This window comes from Stegostoma tigrinum, chromosome 27 (assembly GCF_030684315.1).
Source record: "Stegostoma tigrinum isolate sSteTig4 chromosome 27, sSteTig4.hap1, whole genome shotgun sequence".
Lineage (NCBI taxonomy): Eukaryota > Metazoa > Chordata > Chondrichthyes > Orectolobiformes > Stegostomatidae > Stegostoma > Stegostoma tigrinum.
This window is the reverse complement of record NC_081380.1, coordinates 36551486-36566908: the sequence shown is the minus strand read 5'-3', so window position 1 is coordinate 36566908 and position 15423 is coordinate 36551486. Positions and strand designations below refer to the sequence as shown.

At 40.3% G+C, this 15423-nt stretch overlaps 1 protein-coding gene across 2 annotated transcripts in view; it reads left to right on the top strand.

Annotated features, from left to right (window-relative positions):
- sgsm2 (small G protein signaling modulator 2) overlaps positions 1–15157 on the top strand; it is a 209223-nt gene extending 194066 nt beyond the window's left edge. For both annotated transcript variants that reach the window (XM_048557494.2, XM_048557492.2), the window contains 5 exons: positions 75–157; positions 1228–1337; positions 3308–3404; positions 7804–7971; positions 9361–15157. In XM_048557494.2, the coding sequence (XP_048413451.1) occupies positions 75–157; positions 1228–1337; positions 3308–3404; positions 7804–7971; positions 9361–9449 (547 nt within the window). In that variant the 3' untranslated portion in view covers positions 9450–15157. The remainder of the gene's footprint in view (positions 1–74; positions 158–1227; positions 1338–3307; positions 3405–7803; positions 7972–9360) is intronic.
- The last annotated feature ends 266 nt before the right edge of the window (positions 15158–15423 follow it).

Genomic DNA, 15423 nt, shown 5'->3' with positions numbered 1-15423 from the left:
AGATGTTCGATATGCTCCAATTCTTTTTTTGCTTCTATCACATTTCTGATGCTTGTTTTCTCTTTGCCTTACAGTTATGTATGGGAACACTTGGATGTGGGCTACGTTCAGGGAATGTGTGATCTCTTGGCACCACTAATGGTTATTCTGGACAGTGGTAAGCACTACTTAATAAATAAGCAATTGCACTTGAATAAATTCCACAATTCTTTATCCCAATCTTAAAGTGTCATTGCGCATGGCTTAATGGTTGAAATAGCTACCTCTAAATGAGATTTAAGCTCTTGTACATGTTGTAGAAGATAACAACAAAGGTTACAAAGATTAATGCAGCCAGAAAATGAAACATCAGAAAAATATTTCGATTTCTCAGCTCTCAGTGCTTCTTTGCAAAGGTGGCTGTGATAAAATAGTACTGTGGTAGAAACAAGTGTGAAGGGTGACCAGTCTGGAGATGAAGAAAATGTGGGCTGCAGAGATATTGTGGAGTTAGGTTTGATCATGTTAGGAAATCATCTTTAGCAAATTTTGGTATGTAGTTTAGGCTGACGCTATCAGTGTAAAACTGAAGAGTTTTGCCGCACTGCAGAAGATGCCCACTATGAGCTGAATGTCAACTTATGGGCCATGTCTGGGCTCTTGATTAACATAAGTGGGAACATGGTGCTGTTCAAAGAACAGCAGGAGAGATCTCCTGATGCGTTAGCTAAATCTCCTCCTGAAACCAGCATCATTAGATCAAATTGTCCAACCATATTTCTCAGTGATGTTCGTGGGAACTTGCTGTGTAGAAATTGGCTGCTGTACCTCTGTCACTATAAAAATGACCACACGTCAAAAGAAATTAATTGGTGGCAAAGTCCTGATGTTGGGCAAGTGACTTGAACAACTGCAGTTTTCTTCTTTCTTTAACCTATACAGAGATATCCAACAGCATCTTGCTTCTTGAATAATTAAAAGCTCTTTTAATTTCAGTACCCTAAAAAGAATGAATGGGAGTCGGAATGTAAATAGTGTGTATCATTATATATGTCGCCCTTTGGAGAGCAGTGCTAATACAATGGCTGAATGGCTTCTACCTCTGCTGTAGCAGTTCTGTATCCATGTGCCCCCTGAAATCCACAAACCTGGACAACCCTGACCATTAAGTATGTCACAGTAGAGCCTTTCAACCTGTATCTGCATTTTTGACTGGAGTGTGTGCTTGTGTTCTCATTTCTCGTTTAGAGCCCCTGGCGTACAGCTGCTTTACTCAGCTAATGAAGAGAATGAATCAGAATTTCCCAAATGGTGGTGCAATGGATACTCACTTTGCCAACATGAGATCCTTAATACAGGTAACAGGACTGCAGTCAACTAGGTTTTTATGAATGGGCAGACCAATATGAGGTATGAGTGCCAGTAACCCACTACGACATCTAGGGAATTTAAAGTCAGTTAATGAACCTGAAATAAAAAGTAACACACAGGGCTTACAGCCAACAATAGTTCCAATGTAACTAATAAGTTGTCATAAAGATCCATCTGCTTCATTGAATTTATTTGAGGAATGAATCCTGCAGTTCGACAGCAGTGCTGTTGACTTTTAAATGCTTAACAAGTCATTGAAGTGTAAAGAAGGCCACTCACCATCACCTTCCCAAGAGTAGTTAGGGATAGACAATAAACGCTGACATTACCAATGACACCTGCATCCCATGAATGAATCTTTTAAGCAAGGTTTCATGGTGCCTTCCCAAATACCCAATGCGTGTTGTCCTTTTGTAACAGTATGTAAAATATTAGCTGACATGTCGATCAATTAGAAAGCTATCAGCTTCCCCAATAGTTTATCCAGTGAGCAATTTTATGCCACAGACCAGGAAGAATCTAGACTTCAAGTGCCAGTCTGTGTAAACTGATTTTAGGAATACTTTAGCAATGCTGGAAGACTACAAGTTGTTTCTATATTGTGACTGCTGTTATTAAATAAATACGGATGTAGGGCTGGATTATTTTTTCCCCATTAGCGACAGGCTAAGAGGCAGGAGAGCTGAGAAAATGGCAGAAGTAGGTAAGGAATTGAAGACCGACAATCCCCCCCCCCCCCCCCCCAAAAAAAAAGCGGGCTTTGTTAGTAAGTGGCAAAACGCAGCTTACTGAGTCAGGACAGAATTGGGCTTGACTGTAATGATTGCTATGGTCACGCATTGTTCGGTATTCACCAGAAGAGTACTGAAGTTTCACGATGCAGAATCTGCAGGCTGCACAGCAGCAGTTCACCATGTTTATTTCAACGGCATCTCCCATCTCTGAGAAGGTTAAAAGCAGCCACGTGGCTCCCAGAGCATCTAGACTCCCCCACAAGTAACACACCAAGTTCAAATTGACACTTACCATCCTTCATTTAGCTGGATTTATTGCCCTGGAGTTCTTTCCTTAACATCATCGCTACAACGACTACAGTAGTTCAAGTAGGCCCACCGCCAACCTGATAGGGCAACAAAAGTCACTTTGCCTTTTTACATAGATACATCTTTAAAATACATTAAAGCTCTTGTATGAATAATGGCCATTTAGATGAGGTACCAGAGAACCTAGTTGGTGTACTGTGGCATGGAGCCAATGCCATTAGCAGAGCAGGGTCAAAAATCCACATGGGCGAATAGCTCCCCTAAATAAGATCTCTGTAAATGGAAATACCACGTTGAAGCAGGTGAAACCATCTAGCCTGGTGTTGTGAACTCTATCAATCCCTTTGCTGGATGAATATAATTTAGATGAATATAAGTTGTTTTGCTTTTTAAAACTTGTTTTCCCCACAGTGTGCCTTTTGATCCAACATTCCCCTCTCTTTTTGTATTTCAATCCTAATTTCTTTTATAGAGTGCTAGGGTCAACAGTGTACAAGTTGTATTATGTGTCTGAAAGCATAGAAAAGCACCAATGCATATTTGTTGTTTAAAAAGCATGTTTGTGACTTTTGGCTGTGTGCATACCATTGTTGTATATGAAGGTGTATACCATGCTTGTACAGACACTCAGTGGATCCATGGCCAGAGATGATGATAACTGGCACCTGAAGAAATGAGATTTTCATTTCCAAAGTTGTAGTTGTTGAAGGAGCCTCTCTTCAGCTGATTCTCAAATCTCTAAGCTGCAGTGTAAAACCCCTTTGCATTAGAGAGCTGTTAACATCAATGAAATACTGTAGCACAAAACAACTGAGTTTCACATCTTGATTTTTACATAGGATTTGATGCACGTTACACAAAGTTGATTCTGGTCATTGTAATGAACCATAATAATATCTTCAATTCTTTCTCAGATTTTGGATTCTGAACTGTTTGAGCTAATGCACCAGAATGGAGATTACACCCACTTCTACTTCTGTTATCGTTGGTTCTTGTTGGATTTCAAAAGAGGTGGGCATGGAAGTTCTAGTACTTTTACGCGGAATATTTAGTAATCACATTGGCTTATCCACTTCTACTTCCCACTGGCAGCAATTCATACTATGTACTGAAACCACCCAGGACATTGTCATAGAACATGCTGCAGATTTCTCTGCTCCATATTAATGTGAAATGTTGCTGTCTGGATTTGCTCGGCAATGATAAGGTTATAGGCATTGTGCAACCTTAGTTGCCCTGAGAAGATGAGAGTGAGCTATCTTCTGCATTCCTTGTGACTCCACTTCCATGAAGGTGTAGGATAGAGAATGCCAGGATTTTGAACCAGTGACAATGGAGTTATCTAAGTCAAGATAACAATGTTATGATATTGGGTTTGAGGGAGACTCTGAAGTGATGGTTTAGCTGCTATTTGTCCTTCTGATGGTACCTCTTTGACAACTGACCATCGAGAGACGCTTGTCAGACGCGTGATCTCTTCCATATCAAAATGTTTAAGCACGGCAGAAGATGCAGCATGAGTAGCAAGACTTGATCCCAAGTGGAATGATGACCAGCTTTAATAAAGATAGCCAAGTGTGAATGTAATCAAAACATTTTATATGGTACTGAAGGAAAAACGGAGGTTATCTTTTGACATTTTAATAATGGTATATCCAAATGAATTCCCTGTCTACCTTTTCTATTATAAATTTCTGTGATTGCATTTATTATGCAAATTTGTAATTACACCCTCTGAAATGCCTCTGATGGTTGGAGGGTGTTATTACAGCATGTTCTCAGGTAGTTTTCTCTTTAAGTAGTTACAAAGGAGTTTAAAATAGAAAAATGAAAAGGATTAAAACTTCTCATGTCAACTAGAAATAGGCAAAAAAATGCCATTTTGGTCACATCTCAAATCATCCTTTTCTTTTTAAAAAAAAAAGCCTCTTTTGCTTGATGAATGATAAATGTTTGAATCATTTTCGATCCAAAGAGCTCTCCTCATAATGGAGCTGAATTCTTTAATGGCTGTGTTAGAAGATGAGATTTTACTTACCAAGTAGCCTTTTCTCATCATGGACGCTGTGTGCTGTCACCTTTTGTCTAAAAGACTAGTTGAAGCACGTTATTAGCAAAGGAAAGCCCTGGAAATGGAGCTCAGCATAATGTTGCTTGGTTCCAACTGTTTCTATGACAACTGCATTATCTATCAAGTGTCATCTGTAGCTTTAGGGCTTGCTATGTTAATTTTAATCCAGATTATTCTGCAGCATTTCAAAAAAATAATGTGTAGCTCTTAGATACTTCGCCCAAAAAAGTATGGCTCATGTTGCATTTACCTGGAAGGCAATCAAAAGATACTCTTGATATTATGCACTGGTTACTATTTAATCTTGTAATTAATTTTGAAATAGATTATATGGCCATTACATTGTTCCTTGCCATTAGTGCGTAAATTTGCGACTGTGTTTCCTATTTTACAATAATAGCTACACTGCACAAGGTACTTCGACAGCTTTTAGTATTCTGGGACATCCTAAGGTCCCAAATGGCACTATGTAAATGCAAGTTTTTTTTAGTCCAGGAAGTAGCCTCTCCTTCCTTGCCCATCTTTATTACACTACAATACCTCCATTTGCTAATTTATCCCCTGGCCAATGCGTCGGTTAATTCATTACCTTCAACAATCCTAAGCTCTGTCCTCCTCTTGTGCTGAGTAAAAAGAAAGGCAGACCTGTATTTTTAAATGTTTTTGAAAACCTCAAGACTTCTCAAGCCACAAAGTAATGTTAAAATGTAGACACTGTCATAATGCAGCAGTCATTTTGTGCACCAGCAAGAAGTTAGCCTCCAGTCAAAAATAAGAGCAAATCTTCTTTTGGTGAGTCTATTACTTGAGCTGTTCATATGTTATAAACAGTGATAAGAGAAATAGACAAATCATCTATCTCAGGCCAGGGTGAGGGATGCATATTGGGAGGATTTGCCTGTTCTCCAGTCAAGGCTTTGTTTTAATGAATTGGCTGTTAAATTCACTCCAAACTATGCGGGACTTCTCCACTGCTGGAATTTAGCAAAATCCTCATTTGGAGAAATACTGGTGAGTGCAGATACAATGGGAGAGGTAGTCTCCTCCTGCATTGAAGCAAGTCTGTATCCATCTGCAATGATTGATTGGACTGCATGGCCTCTTCTGTGCTGTATTGTCTTTTCAGGTCTCTGAGGTGGGGAATTGAGTCCACATCTTCTGAGCCATACTTGGCAGCATTGTCATCAAGCTGACCCTTTGCCATGGTTTTTGTGGGTACAGGATGCTACCATTGGACTCGGCAATGTTGAGTTAGAGAAGGAAAATAGTCATCCGCAGCCACTGCTGTGAAATGTATTGCTGCGAGATTGAGTGAGGAAGATTACATGTACAGTTCCTGCGGCCATACAAAAATTGGCATACGTGTGAAGATTAACACAAAGTGCAAGCCAACAGGCAGTACCTGCTGAAACAAGGCAACAGCAAGAAGTTAGCCACCTGTCAAAAGTCCCTATACACCTGCATTCCCCATGCAGATGGATGAAAGGCCCTCTGCTTCTTCCTGTCCCACAGACCCGACCAGTCCCCCTCCACTGACACCCTCATCCGTTTATCTGAACTTGTCCTCACCCTCAACAACTTCTCCTTTAATTCCTCCCACTTCCTACAGACAAAAGGGGTGGCCGTGGGTACCCGCATGGGCCTAAGCTATGCCTGCCTCTTTGTAGGTTGCGTGGAACAGTCCCTCTTCCAAAGCTACACTGGCCCTATCCCCCATCTCTTCCTCTGTTACATTGCTGACTGTTTCAATGTCACCTCGTGTTCCCACGAGGAGCTCAAACTGTTCATCCACTTCACCAACACCTTCCACCCCAACCTTACCATCTCTGACACCCCTCCCTCCTTCCTGGACCTCTCTGTTTCCATCTCTGGCATCCACCTGGAAACCGATATTCATTTTAAGCCTACCGACTCCCACAGCTACCTAGAGTAATCCTCCTCTCACCCACCTTCCTGTAAAAAGGCCTTCCCCTATTCCCAATTCCTTCACCTCCACTGCATCTGCTCCCGAAATGAGGCATTCCTCTCCCGAACATCCCAGATGTCCTCTTCTTTTTTTCAAGGACCGCAACTTCCCCTCCACAGTGATCAAAAATGCCTTCAACCGTGGCTCCCGCACTTTCTGCAACTCATCCCTCACACTCCTTATCTGCAATAATAACCAAAACAGAATCCCCCTCATCATCACCCACCACCCCACCAACGTCCAAATTCAACGCATCATCCTCCGACATTTCCGCCATCTGCAATCTGACCCCACCACCAAAGATGTTTATCCCCTCCCCACTCTTATGTGCTTTCCGGAGGGACCACTCTCTCCGTGACTCCCTTGTCCGCTCTACACTCCCCTCCAGCCCCACCTCACCTGGCACTTTTCCCTGCAAATAAAGCAAGTGCTACACCTGCCCCTATACCTCCCCCCTCATCCCCATCCCAGGCCCTAAGAAGACCTTCCACATCGAACAGATGTTTACCTGCACATCTGCTAACGAGGTATACTGTATCAGCTGTTCCCGCTGTGGCCGCCTCTACATCGGGAAACCAAGCGGATGCTTGGGGGCCACTTTGCGGAACACCTGCGCTCAGCTCGCAACAAACAACTAAGCCTCCCAGTCGTGAACCATTTCAACTCCCCCTCCCACTCCTCCGACGACATGTCCATCATGGGTCTCCTGCATTGCCACAATGATGCCACCCGAAAGATGCAGGAACGACATCTCATATTTCGTTTGGGAACCCTGCAGCCCAAGGGTATCTTTGTGGACTTCACAAGCTTCAAAATCTCCCCTCCCCGATCACATCCCAAAACCAGCCCAGCTCGTCCCCGCCACCCTAACCATTCCTCCCATCTCAAGCCCTACCCCCATCTCCTACCCACTAACCTCATCCCGCCTCCTTGACCTGTCCACCCTCCCTGAACCGCCCTATCCCCTCCCTAACTCCCCACCTACATTAACCTTCACTGGCTCCAACCCCAGCTCTTTGAACTGTCTATCTCCTCTCCACCTATCTTCTCCTCTATACATCTTCTATCCGCCTCCCCCCCTCTCCCTATTTATTTCAGAATCCCCTTCCCCTCCCCCATTTCTGAAGAAGGGTCTCAACCCAAAACGTCAACTTTCCTGCTCCTCTGACGCTGCTTGGCCTGCTGTGTTCATCCAGCTTCACACCATGTTATCTCAGATTCTCCAGCATCTCTCTCAAATCATCTTTAGTTGAGTCTATTACTTGAACTGTTTGTATGTTATTTATTATTATTTCTACTGTATATAATAATGTTACTTTCAAAATGAGTGTTCTGAAACATCTCTCACTTAAAACGACAATCTTTTGGCACAGAACTCTTGTACGAGGATGTCTTTGCAGTGTGGGAGGTTATATGGGCAGCAAAGTTTATCTCTTCAGAGTACTTTGTCCTTTTCATTGCCTTGGCTCTGGTGGAAGTTTACCGTGAAATCATTCGTGATAACAACATGGACTTCACAGACATTATAAAGTTTTTCAACGGTGAGTTCAGGCAGTTTAAGAAGTACATATCATTTTCTCGCTGTTTCTTCATAGAATATGTGTAAACGTTTTGCAGCTTTCTGGCTTTTTTGCTCTCCCTTTATCTGCAGGACTGAACATTCATCTGGCATTCCCAACGTTTTCTGTTGACACTCTTGAGTAGCTAGCTCAAAACTGAAGTGGCAGACTTTACTGTTCTCACTTCCCTTGGGCCAGGAGTGGTAATTAGCACAGAAAGGCTTAAGGTAGAGATGAAAAGAAGTTAAATTCCAGAGTAAGTTGTCCTTGTGACTTAGAGGAGTATAATTGCAAGTTGCTGTCTCAACCCACGTACCATTCTCAGGTCAGCCTATTCTCAGCAAATCAAGAGTAATAGAGTTCTCATCACTGCCAGTCTCAGTCCTATTTTGGTCATTTTTTCAGCACTGAATAGTAAACAATGCAAATGAGCTTCACAGATTTTTAATTGGGCCAAAGTAGCCTGAAGACAATGATAACAAGGTGTAGAGCTGGATGGACACAGGCCAAGCAGTTTCTTAGGAGCAGAAAAGCTTACGTTTCGAGCCTAGACCCTTCATCAGAAATCCAGCATCTGCAGTTCCTATTATCTCTGAAGACAATGAGACTGTTTCTCCCAACTGAAGTCAACTCATGTCATAAAGACTGAGGATCGCATATGGAACTTTCTGATTTGGTATGGTTCTGTGTTGCACCATTACTACCCCTGTTCATCAGCCTGGGTAAAGGTGTGCCATTCCTCTCTAGTTAGATTTGATTCATTGTGAATGCAGACTGGTTCCAAGGATGAGAGATTGCAGTTTCATGGATGGGGCTTAAAGGTTTTAAATAGAGTAATTAAGGGAAAAACTATTTCCAATGACTCAACACTTGGTAACCAAAATTTCAGGTGGTTGTCAGAAGAATCTAATTTGAGGGGGGTATGCATTTTAGGTGAGAGGGAGAAAGTTCAAAGGAGATGTGAGGGACAGCTTTTTTTTACACAGAGTGGTAGGATTCCAGAACGCACTGCCAGGGGTGGTGGTGGAGGCAGACACGATAAGGGTATGTAAAGGACTTTTAGATAAGCACATGAATATGCAAGAAATGGAGGGATATGGACCAAAAGCAGGCAGGAGGCATTAGTTTAATTTGGCGTTTTGTCTGGCACAGCATCATGGACTGAAAGGCCTGTCCCTGTGCTGTACAGTTCTACATTCTGTGTTCTAACTAGATGATATGTGAGGAAGAAATTTGTTATGCAATGAATGGTTAAGGTTTGCAATGCATTGCCTGAACTGGTGGTGGAAGCATGCTTAATAGTATCTTTCAGAATGGATTTGAATAAATACTTGAAGGGGAAAAAAATTTAATGCTTAATTTTTACTTCAGAAATGGCGGAGCGTCACGATGCCCAGCAGATCCTGAGGATTGCACGTGAGCTGGTCTACAAGGTGCAGACACTAATAGAGAACAAGTGACGGAACTAAGGGAGAGCAGGAAATAGATGCAGATACTCAGCTTCCTCCTAGCAAGCTTGAGTGGGGAATCTTCCTCCACCACCCAGATGCCCTTCACCCCAACCCCTCTCCCTCTTCCCCCTGCAGCCACTCCAGTTTCCCTGCACTTGCAAAATGATGGTTCAGGAGAACGAGTTGGTCATATCTTCCCTACTTCAGAGGATGTCATGCACTGAATTGAAAATGCAAATCGAGACCAGGAATTTGCCAAAAAGTTGCAATTTTATCCCTGACTAGGTTAGAGATCCTTTAACTTAATGTATAAAATCACATTTTCCTATAAGTTCCTTCTCTGTCTTTGCCCACTCTTCATTGTGAGTATGTTTAATTTCCTTATTTATTTTCTTAAACTCAGTGAGTGCCTAAATGTTAAATTTGTGGCAAAAAAAACCCTTTCACTGTCCACATTATATTCTTGTACCCTCAGACTGACAGATGGGTATATCTTAAACACTAAACTGGGAATAAGTGGGGATTTTCCCCCAGATTTTGCATTTGTGAATTCACAGTGTTTTTTAACTTCTGCAGACTGCTTGGATTTGGATGGACTGGTGTATATTTGGAATACTTTTCAATTCGGATCAATCCGATCTTATGGACTATTTTAGCATGTTTACACCAAAATAAGACTTGCTGTATTTTAATTTTATGAAGAATGTTGCCAATGATTCGATGTTCTATGATCCTGTGTGTTTGTGTAATTCTGAATGCTCCCAATATGTTGGGAAATAATTTCCATGTGTCATACAATATTTGCGATCCCTTCTTGAGGGCATTTCATGATTCACTGTTAGTATATCCATCAGTGAATCTGGTTTGAGTGGAATCAGTTTTTGTATTTGCAGGTAACCAAACTTTTTGAGATTCAGCAAAAGTCATGTTTGCCAGTCAGTTCTCTCCAGGCTGCCAGTTAATTGCATCCTTGTCATATTTTCCAATGGTTTGAATCACCATTGGGAAATCTGGGCTATGGACCTCCTCAGCCGCATGCAGCAGATCTCACTTTACGATCAGTCACTGGGATTTAAACAAGCACTGGGGTTTGTCGTCTCCTTCCCGTCACGTTAAAGTACCTCAACTTTGAGTGAATTGCTTTCCAGTGGTCCAACCAGTTAAAAATGCAGGAGATTCTGTAATCCTAATTTAATGACTTTGTAGTTTATCATGGGTGCTTTTTTTCCTTGCCATCTTGTTCTCCCTTTTCCCTTATTCCTGAAGACACTGTCTCCTTATTCACATGGTTTCAAAGATTCTGACTCTGTTAAATACCTCTCCTTTTGTCCATTATTAATGTGTGAACCCTAAAAAGTTGCTAATTATTTGGTGTTTGGGTTGCACAGGGGCTGTCACAGCCAGATCCAATCTTGCCCTGACATGATGGTCATTCATGGCTGCACGAGTCACAGGAGGTATCAAGAACAGCCAATTTTTCTACCTTTTCCTAATCTGACAGTGTTGAAGTCTGTTGTTCCATCCCTACCTCCTTCGCCACATTGAGCATAGATCAGGAATAGAGCAGACTTTCCTGGTCTAGAAAGGCAAACCATTCCCTAGATAAACTCACTGAGCCATCATTTAATAAGGCATGGCAACCCCATTGCAATGACAGTCTCCTTGCAACACAATTTGAAACCTCTTGTACAGAAAATGAGAAGAAAACCTTGCATCATTTTTCTCTTCCTAACATCAAAGAGAGAGAGAGAGAGCATCTATTGCATTCTCACTCTAGGTGGCTCAAGTGGTAACTGCATAATAATAGGTTATTAACCTGGGACCAAGCTACCAAATAGAAACTGTCACCAATTACTGTGCAGGAATCAATTGTCACCTGGTGTGCCATTGTGATAATCATAAAACATTCAATGTAAATAGATTGCAACAAAACCTTGACAAAATGTGCAGTTTTCCAAAAAACATTGCATGTCGTGTAATTTGTGCCTGTAGGTTATCATCAGTTTCAATGAGACTGCATTAACTGTAGGATTTGTGCAAAGCTACAGTCTGAGTAGTCCAACAGAAAGAATGGGCAGTGAGTGCAGTTTCTCACTTTTCCTCTAATTTGTTTCTTTTTGGCCCCTAGCTGCTTATTCTGTTTTATTTGGAATGTATAATAAATGTCATGTTCACACGTTTAGACAATGCCCCACTCTTTGGGCAAGATGCTGTGCCAAAATTAACACTTGACTTCTTAGACTTTGAATTGAGACATTTCAAAAATCAAACATGCATAATATATAGGGTTTTCTCTCCATGCTGAGCATCTTGTCTTTTTTTAATGTTCAGCATTACTGATCACACTGAAGGAGGAAGACTCTGAACTGCTATGTAAATAACCAATTTCAGTGACTTACAGTTTCCTGTAACACAAGCATGAGGCCTTTTTGATTTCATGGCTGATCTATGTCATGTACCAATTATTTTATCATTTAGAGTTTGTCTTAGTTTACAATCATTCCATGACTTTGTCAACAATAAGTTATAGGCCGCATCCATGGGGTGAGATGAATGCAACATGGCCATGCAAAATATTTTTGAACCTGTCCAGAAACAATTATCTACGTTTTTAGGAATTGGGTCAAATTTGCCAAGGACTTTCTGTGTGGCTGTGTGATAGACACATGTCTTTTATATCAATACATTTGAGAAGGGAGTAAATAAAATCTGTTGTATTTTCACAAAATAAATGCCAAATATAAATTTTTTATCACACTCATTTAGACGCTGTGTTTTCACCTTGAATTAGCCACTGTCTCTGTCTAAAATCTACCTCAGCTAGTTGTGATTGCGATAAATTTCTGGCTGTAAACAAAGCACTTTTTCAAGCAGTCAGCATTCACACACTTGGAGAATGTGTATCCTTTTCTCCCCTTCAATTTACTTAAGTATTCCCTTTCTCACCTGAGCATGGTGGTATTTAAAATCAGAAAACTTCTATCTTACATTCCTACATAGTCTTTGAAGTGTGGAGGATTTCTTTTTCTTCCCCCTGTTGTCCTACTCTTTCTTTAAAAAAAGTTCATTGACCTACCAGTATAACTTCTGTAGGAAATCAGCCTCAGAAAATAAGCATCGATACCTGTTTTTCCAGGATGTTTGATAATAGTCTGACATTGAAACATTGATGAATTAAAGCATTACAGTGCACTAACTTTCATGCATGTCATAGCACACAGAGACCGCTTGTAGCTGTTCATTTACATCCTGTGAGTGGGAACATTTATTATAAATATATTTATTGGTAACCAGGATAATTTCCCACCCTGTTGCAGAATTTAATTGAAGGCAGAAACTGGCTAAAGGTGCTGGCTTGTAATAATAACTTTGTAGGGAGTTCTACATTAATGTTTGGGATGAGGAGAGGGTAGAAGGATGTAAAATTGTCATTTTTGCTCAACTTTTCCAGTGAGGTCTAGAGTAGAATCCAACTGACACTGATTAAAGATATAGGGGCAGCAATTCTTGAAAAGTGCTTTTTGAACTTTTTTTATCCCACTGCTGCTGATTATTTTATTGAGAAATCCACTGGTAATTTGGTCAAATTGGACATCATCATAATCAAGGAGTGAAGAGAAAATCTTGTATATTATCCAAAGTTGGTTTTTAAGAGCCTGTGATTTATAGACTGAATAGAAGAACTGAAGGAGATCAGGTGTTTCGTGACTTGGCAAAGAATGAGTTAGAATTGAAGGCAGTTTGATGTAAAATGCAGATTCCTACATTCTATTTCCCCTGGAATTTTATGCTCCATAATTAACATGCCTCGTTATACAGTAAGAAACACTAATCTTGACAAAATATCTGACAATATGTAGACAGTATTTTGTCAAAGAGTATCAAGGAGGAAAAGTATGTAAATGCCATTGAGGTGCCAATCAGCCCCAATAAAACTGAACAACAGTGCAGGCTGGAAAGCTTGAATGGCTCGTTTCTAAAATAAAGTAATCATATTTTAATAAGCAGGTTTATAATTGGATGCTAAATGTAAGTAACTTTTTAAAAAAACAATTATGAAATAATTGCGAAATACTTTCTTTCAAAATACATCACACAATGGGCTGTAAATTATTTTATGAAATGAGCAACAGCTCATTTCTTCATCATCAAGTCCAGAATTTAAAATGTAGGATTCTGAAGTTTTGAGGCATGTGATTTGTGAAAACGATTTTATTCGGTGTGTTGTTTAGCCCAACAACTTAGATTTAGGTAGCACCTTTCACATGGTATGAAAAGTCAACGTACTTCATTAGAGAAGAAAGCAGAAGTGTCTTCTTGCTTATCATTGAGAAATTTCACCATGTACCTTCAAACTTTTACTGTTTATGAAGTATATAAATGCTTGGCTTCTGTTTTAAACCTTGTTGAAGCAATGATTGTGTTCTATGATTAAACTTCATGTAAGATTCTGTTGTAGGTACTGTACATACCTAACTTGTAAAATGTCAGTGTTACTCTGCTCTATTTATTGTATTTTGTTTGTGTTCTGTTGCAAACAGCTGACACCTGTTCTAAAATTATTAAGGATTTCTTTCAATTTGTAGCTGTCAACTAAGAAGAGTTAGAACTCTCGCACTAGCTTTCTCCCTCAAAAAAAGCCTTTTCATTTCAAATTGGAGTTGCCACTGGTTAATGACTGGTCAGAGTGGTGATGGACGGTCTGGTCATGTGGAATGGTAACCTTAGTTAGCATCTTCAGGTTGGAAGAGGAAAGTGTTGAGGAGGGAGTGGTGTGAACAAGAAAACCCCACCACTGAATTTGCGGTCAGTCATAGTTGGTACCTCCAGTAGATATTGAACATTCGGCAACAGGGACTTATAACTGAGCAGATTGTTGTATTGTCATCAGTGTCTGATACAGCTCACTCCAGGACTGCATTGTCTGACACACAAAGCTGTGGCTGAGCCTTTTCTGATAACTATTTCATCAGCATTTTGAAAGTTTTGTGTGTTTCACACAACCTGTACTTGTCTGCACAATCAAGTTACTAAGGATTTTGCTTTCAAGCATGTGAAATTGTCAGCAAAAGCCTCAAACAGGATCCCCCTCTGTCAAGAGTATTTTGGAACTAGAAGCATTTTTATCAATAAAATCTACTTTCTTTAAGCTTTTTCATAATTACCCCACCTTAAAACAGCTTAACCATATGATAGTTATGATTATTTACAATTAATGAAGAATGTTCTACACTGCAGGACTTGGGAAGGGGAGAAACAAAAGCTATTGTTCACAGCACCAGTAATTTTCCAAAGGGCATAATTTGCTGTAGGTTTCTAAATGAAATATATGCTAAGTTTGTTCAAAAAGCCTGGGAATGACTGTATTATATTGCTGTGTGAACATTACATAAAATTGCATCATATTTATTTGCTATTTTGATGGGGGCATTGGATATGAGAGCACTTGTATGGAAAGGATGAATTTGTATGCTGATGTACACACACAGTGTAATTTCTAAGTGATCATTTCTTCCCCCAACCTCAACCAAAACACGAATGTTACAAATATATCTGAAGCTTGCACTGCCTTTGAATTGTGGTTGGGATGATAAACTCTCACAGCAGTGAATCAATGTGTGCAACTCTCGTTCACTTGGTACCTATATTATGTTGTACATGTATTGCACCTTAAACATTGTGATGCGTTATTTATTTATTTTTGGATTTTTTTTTCTGTTAAGATACGTACTTTGAATGTAACGTTGTATCAAATAAATTATTGTCTTGCATTATTTTATTGTCCAATGCACAGTTGCGTCTGATCTTAAAAAAAATGATTCTGAAGTAGAACCTCTTTGTAGCCAGCAACACCCCTAAAGGCAGTTGCAGCCAATTCTTGAACTGTTGTAACCATTACATAGACTAATGGTGCTTGCTGATTTCTACTGAATAAGTTTCCATAAAGAGCAATGAGAAAAACAATATGATGGTCATTAAATAG